The following is a 10,310-nucleotide window of genomic DNA, read 5'->3' as shown; positions in this document are numbered from 1 at the left end:
ACTGATAAACTTTTAATTTATCAACTGTGTCAATACGTGCAGTAAAATTACATTTTTTCTTGAGAAAAAAAATCATTATATTTATCTGCAAATATTACAGTGTCGTTATGCGTATACTGATCCACATCGTTGAGGGAAATAATAATTTATATCATAAATATAAAAATACGATGTAAAGTATTTATAAAGTTATACGTATACTATATGTTCATACAAATACCGAGTGAATTATTGAAAAACACCTGAAACTTGTATGATGGAGTGTTCGTAGCATTAAAACATTTTTGTTATGTAATCCTTTATGTTTTTGGTACATTATATAGCGTAATATATTTGTATATTTAAAACTTGTACATTAAGTTACCTGTATCTGTATGTTAAGTGGAAAAAACTGTCGATTCTTAACTTAATCGACAGCTTCTCCAACTTAATGTACAGCTACAGGTAACTTAATGTACAGGTTTTAAATGTTGAAAGCAATACACACACATTGTTCTCAACAGTTAGGAAAATTAGCTTTAATTCAAATATAAACATAAATACCAACATCAGTATTAAAAATATTATTTTACAAAAACATGAATTCATTATCTCCGGAGAAAGGCATACATGCACAACAAATATGCTGACCATTTCAATGAATGGTTCTGTAAATGTGACTCCAGAAACATATCATAATTTGAATGAGAAAGACATATTTCCAGGGGTAATATTAATTTCACTAGGTGCAGTGCTATTGAAACCACAGGGATCGTACATTTTAATTTTTTTTCACACCGACCATCACTTGAGTTCCCCCCTTTTCCATCACTTGAATTTCTTCCTTTTCCATCACTTATATTTCCCCTTTTTTCATCACCTGAATTTCATCCTCTCCTTTTCCCATGTCTAAAATGTCACTCAAAATTCATCTGTATTTACACTTTCTTCTGGATCTCTAAATTTTGATTGCGTCAACACTATACTTTCTCCATCTGATGAATACATCTTTTCTCATTGAGTTTTACCAAGAGAGTAGTGAGAAATCAGCTTAGATATCATTTAAATACAAACTTACCTGGCACTGTCTATTAAGTTCAACAATACACCATTATTTTCACCCATTTTGTTGTTGTTGTTTTTTTTTAAATGGATAATCAATAGGGTTACGTAATCTTAGCAATCATTCAAGCCAACATGTGAGACAGTTTATCAAGTTAACAATAGAGCAAATGTTTTAAGTAGGATAAAATCCTCAAACTGTCCATTCTGTGAGAGAAATAACTGTTCGACGCCCGAAGGGACAGAATGGACAGTTTTCGGATTTTCTCCTTTACTTGAAAAAATAATGTAAACGTTACTTCAACATGAACGATAACTCGCAGGTTATTCAAATCTTAGTCGGGAAAATGACAGTGTCATGTTATATCTAGAAACTGCATAACATTGTACTTAGATCTAATAAAAAAAAAGGTCATATATTTATAAAGATGTACCTTAAAAGACCAATCAAAATTGATATACACTATTTTATCATTCTTTTTGTAATTTTGCGTAAGGCAATTCAAATAATTAATATGTAGATTGATGTAAATGATGTAAGTTTTACGTATACGTGTAATTTATTTCAATATACACATGACATGCATGTATGCAAGATATTCTTAAACACTATTTACTATAATTTTTTTGAATAAATCATGTTCATTTTTTCTTTTCGTTTATGCTTGTAAGCTTATTTTTATCCCATTTTTACTCTAAACGAATTGTGAACATAATATCGCATTTACACATACAAAAGGTGCATAGTTGTAGAAAGATATTATTTTTAAATTGATTCTTCTTTAAATCTGACAACTTAAAATACGGCCGATTAAAATACTGCATGCATTCTTTTTCAAAAGAGTACTTTAAATCAATCATGTGCTCTTGTAAAGGTAACGAAGAACAGGGAATATTCCACAACCGAAAAACGCCATTTTGGAATGTGAGAATGAGGTCGATTGAATAGACAGTAAGTTTTTCACTAATTCTTCCCCTATAGGGACCTAAAGACAATTTCAGATGAAAAATTTTATAATTAAATTTTCTATATAAAATGATTTATTTGTGTATTTTGAATGGTTTACCAAAATCCCAAAGCTAGAAATCAAGTTGCAGGCGAGATACTGAAAATAGAAGACAGTGTTATGTAAACAAAGCTCGAGCTTTATAGTTGTTTACAATTAATGTAAAGTAAAGAAATTATCATTTTTTGACAAAATAACGTGTGGCAACAAAATAAACTTAAATTTGTACCTAAATACATTTATCAACAACAAAAAGCAACATTAGAGTAAAACGTTTACCAATACAATGCATATGTAAAAAATAACAAGACTCGAGCTTTGTTTACAACACAGAGAATTCTAACCTTTGTAACTTGCTTCTAACTTTATGATAACGCGATGACTTCAATACTTCCAAAGTCAACTTTCCTTACTTATGTAGCAATATATCTTCATCACCTGCACATTGTGTTTTTGTCTCTCAGTTGATTCGATACGCAAGGGCATGCTCTTCGTATGAACAGTTTCTAAGGCGAGGCAAGCGACTGACAAACAAGTTGATAAAACAGGGCTATATATCAAGTCATATTTCGTAAGTTCTATGGTCGATACAACGATTTTGTCAGCAAATACATTCTTCCACTGGGTCGCATGCTGACTGACGTTTTTCATACAAATTGTTAGACCATTCTTAAACACCCAATTGTCGACGAACTTTTCCGGGGTTTTTTTTCGATTACAACAAAAAGCACACGGCAGGTGTGACCGGTCAGCAGAGGATGCTTACTCCTCCTAGGCACCTGATCCTACCTCTATCGATTTGGAGGTCCGTGTTGCTCTGCTTTGAATTTGTATTTCGTTTTATGGATTTTTGAGATGGTTGACGGTTTGTTATTGTCATTTTATTTTAATTGTTACTCTAAATTTGACTCAGATTTTGAAAGCATTAAAAATATCCACATTAATCATTAAAGAAAATAAAAATGAAAAAATATTTTTTTTTAAATATTTGAGCAAAAACTTGTTAAGTGATTACAACATATCCGAAACTGGCATAAAAAACTTTGTTTGAAATATATAGATAATCTCATTTTAGTTTAAATATATGTTTAAGAGACAGTTTCTAAAACAACAACATTGCATTATTTATTCAAAAGAGCTTGGGAATTAATATATTATAGAATGAATGTTCGAGGAATTAAATATCATTACTGCCCATTTAATGTCATGTAATCTTATTTCTAAACTTTAAAAATAAATCATGAAGTCTGAATATTCTTGTTTATCTACTACCTGTCAATTGTTTGAAAAGGGTGAATTCCTCTCCTAACTTTTACAGAAGAGCATTACTGTCAATAATGGGTGCAAACAATTGTGGAACATGACCTTCCACGGAAGCCAGAAAGAATAGATACAGTAAAATTCTATGTTGTTTGTTACGTTTTGTCATTTAGCAATGGTTTGATATATAGCCTGGTTTACTTATTATTCAATGAATTCAAAGACAGACTACCCCAAAGGAAACAACTGGCACATATTCAGATTTTATTACACAGTATTCATATGAACTGTATTTTCTTTTTCAGTATCCTTGTCATGGATTTCCTTAACAGTGCCCAGGATGTTGTACGTTGCACCCTGTGTCAAAATCCTGAGGACCTGATGTACTGTGAAGTTTGTTATATAAGTTTATGTAAAGATTGTGCCGAGAAATATACATTTGTATCTGAAAATCACACTGCTGTGACACATAAACAATACTTGACCAATTGCACGGTCCGTTCACTGGTAGATGATCCCCGGTGTGGTTCTCTGTCAGCATCTTTTACAACAGAGGAACAAGACTACAGCATACCGCCCCATGGAGCCGAATCCTCTCCCTTAGACCGGTCACAGATGAATGTACCCCAGTTTGGTTCTCTGTCAGCATTATCTTTTACAACAGAGGAACAAGACCACAGCATGCCGCCCCAGGGAGCCGAGTCCTCTCCCCCAGACCGGTCACTGATGGATGTACCCCAGATCAGCACAACTTTGGACACAGAGTATGGATATCTTTACGGTGTTACCTGTGTTACATGTAATGATAACGAAGTATGGACTTGTGGTAATGAAAACACAATGAAACTCTACAATCTCCAAGAGGAACTACTAAAGTCAATCCAAACAGAGTCAGGGAACGAGCCACGGGACATAACAGTGACAAAGGATGGGAACCTAGTTTATACTGATTACAAAAAAGGAACTGTGAACTTAGTAAAGAAGAACTCAAATATACAAGTAGCTATTAGTCTACAAGCATGGAAACCACTCAGCCTGTGTACTACCTCATCAGGTGACTTCCTGGTTGTCATGGATAATAATTATAATGAACAGGTAAAAGTTGTGCGTTACTCTGGCTCCACAAAAATACAAAGTATTCAATTCGATGACAAAGGACAACCTCTCTATTCATCTCCTGGTTACACTAAACATATCTGTGAAAATAGGAACCAAGACATATGTGTGTCTAATAGTAGAGACCATGCAATAGTGGTGGTCAATCAGGCTGGGAAACACCGTTTTACATATAACGGCCCTCCATATACTCCACCTTCCTTTTTCAAACCGTTCGGCATTGCTACAGACAGCCAGAGTCGGATCCTAACCGCTGACCGTGACAACCACTGTATCCACATCCTGGATCAGGACGGACAGTTCCTCCGCTACATTGATAACTGTGATTTACAGCTACCATGGGGTTTATGTGTGGACACCAGAGACAATCTCTTTGTGGCTGAGTGGTACACAAGAAAAGTGAAAAAAATACAATATTACACGTAAACTAATTTGTGTACTATGTGTTTACAAACAACATGAGTATGTTTTTGTGCAGTGTACATGTCAACAATTTGTTACTTGTCTTTTACAGACTGTGCATATAAATCAATTATAAGAAAATGTATATATATGGTCAAAAAACCTGCTCATAGAGAAACCAGCCTAAGATTTCAGAACAGTCAATATGGAATAAATATTTCAACTGAAATTTTTGTGTGTAAAACTAAAGCTATTCGGTTACATTTTTATTGATTTACAACCTGAAATTGTCGTCTCTTCTACCATTATAATGTCACTGGATTTTAAACATCGATAGACCGATTGTTTAAATACCAATGTAATCAAAACGTCCTATTGAAATTTATGAATCCTTCTACAACCTTGAAAGGTTGAATAGATCAACTTTCCAAATGTGCATGTGATTGATTGGAACTAGCTTTATTAGTCCCCTACCGGTTTTCACCGGAGGGGACTATAGCTTTCCTCTGCGTCCGTCAGTCCGTCCGTCTGTCTGTCCGTCCGTCTGTCCGTTTGTCTGTCCCACTTCAGTTTTCCACACTTTTTTTCTTTGTGCGTTTGAGGAATAATATGATATTTGCTGAACAGCTTCAAAATGTAAAACTACAGATCAAGTTTACACTTTTGTAGCGTCTGTTTGACATATTTTCGAGAAAATTATTTTTTTATATTCAAATTTTTTAATGTTCGGGTTCGATAATCTGCATAACAGTGCATTGTTTTCACAATTTCCACAAACCGGTAGGGGACGTGTATTGCTTATGCAATACTCTCAGAATGCTTGTTGTTTTTGGTACTCTCTGTATGTATGAAAATGCAGAGCTTTAAACTGAATGCTATCACAGCATATTTGAAACTAGCATTTATATGGTGGTATCTTTTTTAAGGAATAAGGTATCATTATTTGAGTAATATGAGGTAATGAAATACGGCCAGGGTGGTCGAATCCAATAAAGTCCGGAGAGTTTTATGACAGATATAATTATACTTTTCCTGGCCTCATTTGATCACATCATGATATTCAAAGAATTATTCCTTATTACCTATACTTATATAAATTTCTGTAATTGCACAATTAAATGTTCAAATAGTCATTAATAAAGTGTATTGGACGAATGAGAACATTACAAAATAGATTTGTAGTTTTATCATAGGCAAAGACAATCATGGTTAACGTACGTTTAGATACATGTATATGTAAATAATGTTACTGAAACCGACATTTGCAAAGTCACGTCTATATATGAATAATTTAGAATGTATATATTCTTACATACACATAATTTGTAGTGCAGGGTGCTAAATGCATCGAACATAATAGTTACACAAAACTTGTGATTAAGACGAAAAAGTGTAGCCGTCATGACAACGAAAATTATAGCACTCAAAAATTTATTTGATAATCGATTTTAATTTGATGAATTTGATGCAATTTTATCAAAGTTAAGTAAAAGTGCTTCATATGGCATTTTTGTCTAAATGTTCAGAAGAGTATCAAAATACAACAGTATGTAGCAAGTGTTCCCAATTATGCACATTTCGATGAGCACTTTCCATACAGTGAAGTAGCGGTCTCAAGTTCCCTCTCTATGATCGTCTAAAGTTCTGAGGAATTCACAATATGTGAGTATTAATTTTTGTGTAAAACTTTGAACTCTATAGACTGAGATTTTACTATGCAAGCAACCTCAGCCAGTGTAGATTGTACATTGTTCAAACATTGCCCAGTAATAAGGCATCCGGGGGGGGGGGGGGTCAAAGTTCAATATAGAATATTAAAGAAAATGTTTACTAGTAAAAATAATCTTTGAAAACAATACATGCTATGATCTGTGATATGTTTAAGTAACCATTCTCATTGTAAATTATCTTCATTTTGCTTACTGCTTTTGTGTACTGTCAAATCTTTAAATTTTTAAGTTTTACAACATTTCAGAATTATAGTTTCGTATTTTTAAAATTTAGAGAGAAGATACTAAACAAGATCTGATGTGTAGGTGAGCGATATAGCCAATGAACTTCTTGTTTTTGACGAAAAGAGCAATCTGATCCTCTTGGAAGTCAATAATTTGTTGTGGAAAACATTATGCAAATTAATGTTCAGATCTATATGAGAGAGAGAGAGAGAGAGAGAGAGAGAGAGAGAGAGAGAGAGAGAGATATGAGATGATGGTAATGATAAAGTGGAACATACTAGTACAAGAACAATTTCCGAAGCAAATTTTGTTCTTTAAGATTTATTCTTCGTTAATGTTACATGTAATGCATAAGATGGGCGATGGCAAGCATATAAATAATACCGGTAAATTGGAAGACTTTTATATTTAGTTCATATATGATACTGTCCCTGCAGCTCAAACCTCCGAGATGAAGTAACGACACGATCCATTTTGTTGTTTAAAGTCTGAAGTTTGTCCAACAGCCAAACGTAGAAGTTTGCACAGTTTGTATTGTGTTTGATACACAGTGAGTATTTGGTGGCTGATTGAAGAAGAGTGTTCGAATGGTGGTCCGATTCTCCGTGTCTGTGATAAATCTTCCGCAGGTTACACATCACTCTCAGCAGGTGGTCCTCTTGCCAGTTGAAGTCCATGAATACAGAGAAATGTTCTTGTATCAGAGACATGTAAAGTCCGATTTCTGAAAGCTTTTCGAACAGGTCCAGTAAAATTGAGCTCTATGGATAAAAAACGAAAATAAAAAGTAGAGAGAGAGTTTATATTATTTCTTCTTAACCATGAAACATTTTCTTTAGTTTTAGGCAAAGAAGCCAGGTCCATGTGTCTACAGTTTTGGTCCCCCTTTGTTTCAGTACAAAATAGCCGGATGCATGTACTAGTATATATTTTATCCCTTGTTCGTGTACATCCGAAAAGATAAGGGTCACATGAGTTTGTATTCTTTAATTGAACTGACTGTATTAATCTTAAATCATATAATTATATTCAAGTAAGAATGGGTTAAAATAATTTTATAATTTATCAATAGAACTAATTTACCGATGGGCATCTTTGTCCAACTTTTGTAATGATTCTGGATTTTTCGAAACTTGTTTGGACAGGCATTCGCTCAATCTGAAAAGAAAAGAAAAATTTCTTAGACTACTTTAAACATCATGGATTGGAATAATCAATGTGTCTGAATATAATAATTATTGATCTTATAGCCATCATAATTCATAGTGTGTTCTTTCAACAGTCTAGGTTGTTACATGTATCAATTTGAAAATACAGCATGTCAACCCAGTAAATAAAATTTCAAAACTCTTTATCATCTAAAGGAAATTTCTGATAAACATCAACCTGACCCACTTACCGCAAATAGAGTCAAATTCTGGATTTGCCAAGAAAGCTCGTACAAACTGGTCATGTAGTTGTTTCTTAATTGGACAAAGCTTTCCTCCAAGAACACAGGGGACACGGTGGAGTTGATAATTTCCTCTCCGCTGCACGGTCTCTCGTAACTAATCACGTGACGTTTCCATGGAAATCGAGTTTTCTTGCACAAGGTGAAACCTGCACAGTTTGCCAGGGTTAAAACTGCTTCACTTAGGAGTATACCTTTGTGAGGAAAAAATGTCTTGGATTGACTCAATTGTATAATTTTTTTTTAATATAAAACTAAATAATACAATTACCAAATCATATCTGCAAAGCATTAATTACTGTAACAGTTATTCATTATATTTAGTCTAAAACACAAAAATTAATTTAGATTCAAATTGTTTTTCAAAACTGTAATTTTTAAAAAAAATGTATTAATAGATAGACGTGTGAAAGGACATTGGGCGTACAATAATAAGTTTTTTTGTATCTTTCAATAAATTCCACCATTTATTTATTATCGCCGAAGTAGGGTTTTAGCTGTTGGGGCGCGGGGGGTAATACATCGTAAAAAAAACACACACAATTATTCTACATTGTGAAAGTGTTGGTCCTTTTCTAAAATCTTGTTTTTATATAGAATATAGCATCTAAAAAAGATATATAAGATAAATTTCACCAATTTAGATTTGTACTAAATGAATAAAACTAATGCAGTCAAAGTTTGTCTTGTGATGCATGTATAACAGTTATGATCATAAATTCAATAACAATGTAAAATACGTACCAAAAATCACTTGTTTGAAGAGTAAAGCAATCATTGTTTTTCTTGTATTAAAAAATAAATGCAAAATATCGACCTCCGAGTTTTTATACATATTTCTTAATCTTCATACATCCAATCAAATTGACTTTTCTTTATTTAAGACTTGGAAATATTTGTAGCAGAAAAAATTATATAGTGATTTGAATCAAGCTTTGTTCACACTTTCCTTTTCGTTTTGGTACCAGTCTGAAAGTCTTTATTTTGTCTTTACCTTTTGAGAGGAGGGGGTGGGGGTGTAATGGAGGACAACCATTGGTCAAATGAGTACTGACTTCACTTTTCTTTAAACATACTAGCATTTTAAAATAGAATCAGAGACTGAATCCATTCCAAATGAATGTAAAAATCCAAACTAACCTCCAGTTATTATTCTCTTTGTTAGAAGTTCAAGTCGTGGGTGGTTTAAATGGTTTCAACTTTGAGACCGGACTGTTTAGCCCGTTATTGTGCTATTATTGCAACAGTATTTTAATCTGATCCCAATTTAAACAAGGACAGGAGAAAGTAGGCCTATTTTTAAAACATGGAAAAACTTAAATGAGTAAGGGTTCTAAAAAAGTCCAGTCTCTAAACTTTAAATAATTATTGCACATTTCTTTAAACTGCAATTAAAGTCAGGGGCCTATAATGGTTTCTTTAAAAATAAAATTAAGAGTTGGGTTTTTTGGTAAGTCGGAATTTCAGGATTTTAGTATGATTTTGACGGAAATCAACAGAAACGAAATTGGAATCGAAATTGCGGGGATTCAGGGGTTAATGGTAAATGGGTTGTTGGGAGTGTTAGTAAATAAAATATTACATTTGAATATAATATTTAATTTATACAAAACAATATCTAATATGACTGTGCAAAAATAGAGATGACATCGTTTTGAAATTATTAATTGTGGTTTGGAAAATGTTTACCGTGCTAAGTGTTTGATATTTGTGTGATCGTTATTTGTCAATATTTTTCGGGGGGTGGGTGGTATTCCCCCCCTCCTTCATTCAGTGCCACCATCAACTGACAATTGCAAAGTTGTTACCCTTTTAATGACTCTTTAGAGTTGTCCTTCTTATCTTGGCAAAGGAAACCTAATTCGATATATATATTAATTGTCTCTGAAGTGATACTTACCCATAGCCCTGTATGTCAGCCACTGGCTGTTGAAATCAGTCATTTTGAAATTAATGAAAATTATGATAATGTACATTGTAGGTCAACGAACCTCAACAAATTTTAAGCAATTAATTACTGTTTGAAAATATTCAATATCTTGTTTACGACGGAATCTATTTTCATTAATTATGCTAGGT

The 10,310-nt window shown here is 33.2% G+C and overlaps 2 protein-coding genes across 2 annotated transcripts; one reads left to right on the top strand and one right to left on the bottom strand.

Moving 5' to 3' along the window:
* The first annotated feature begins 1,888 nt into the window (after nt 1–1,888).
* On the top strand, nt 1,889–5,870 carry LOC105348282 (uncharacterized). The gene is made up of 2 exons (XM_066069471.1): nt 1,889–1,993; nt 3,614–5,870. Exon 2 carries the CDS (start codon nt 3,624–3,626, stop codon nt 4,848–4,850), a length of 1,227 nt encoding a protein of 408 aa, XP_065925543.1. The 5' UTR covers nt 1,889–1,993; nt 3,614–3,623; the 3' UTR covers nt 4,851–5,870.
* Nucleotides 5,871–7,116: 1,246 nt separating this feature from the next.
* Nucleotides 7,117–10,174, bottom strand: LOC105348283 (uncharacterized). Its single transcript, XM_066070056.1, has 4 exons — nt 10,132–10,174; nt 8,181–8,425; nt 7,865–7,939; nt 7,117–7,542 (listed from the first exon to the last, which is right to left on the bottom strand). Exons 1-4 carry the CDS (start codon nt 10,172–10,174, stop codon nt 7,195–7,197), a joined length of 711 nt encoding a protein of 236 aa, XP_065926128.1. The 3' UTR covers nt 7,117–7,194.
* Between the last annotated feature and the right edge of the window lie 136 nt (nt 10,175–10,310).

The sequence above is a fragment of the Magallana gigas genome, chromosome 8 (assembly GCF_963853765.1).
Source record: "Magallana gigas chromosome 8, xbMagGiga1.1, whole genome shotgun sequence".
Taxonomy (NCBI): Eukaryota; Metazoa; Mollusca; class Bivalvia; order Ostreida; family Ostreidae; genus Magallana; species Magallana gigas.
This window is presented reverse-complemented; position numbering and strand designations above follow the sequence as displayed.

What these genes read in the sequence shown, in the direction of transcription:
- LOC105348283 (XM_066070056.1), bottom strand. Translation starts at nt 10,174, where the DNA reads ATGACTGATTTCAACAGCCAGTGGCTGACATACAGGGCTATGG. An exon ending in GCTGACATACAGGGCTATGG is followed by an intron (nt 8,426 to 10,131) that starts GTAAGTATCACT and finishes TTCCTCACAAAG; the next exon opens with GTATACTCCTAAGTGAAGCA. An exon ending in AGAATTTGACTCTATTTGCG is followed by an intron (nt 7,940 to 8,180) that starts GTAAGTGGGTCA and finishes TTTTCTTTTCAG; the next exon opens with ATTGAGCGAATGCCTGTCCA.
- LOC105348282 (XM_066069471.1), top strand. Translation starts at nt 3,624, where the DNA reads ATGGATTTCCTTAACAGTGCCCAGGATGTTGTACGTTGCACCCTGTGT.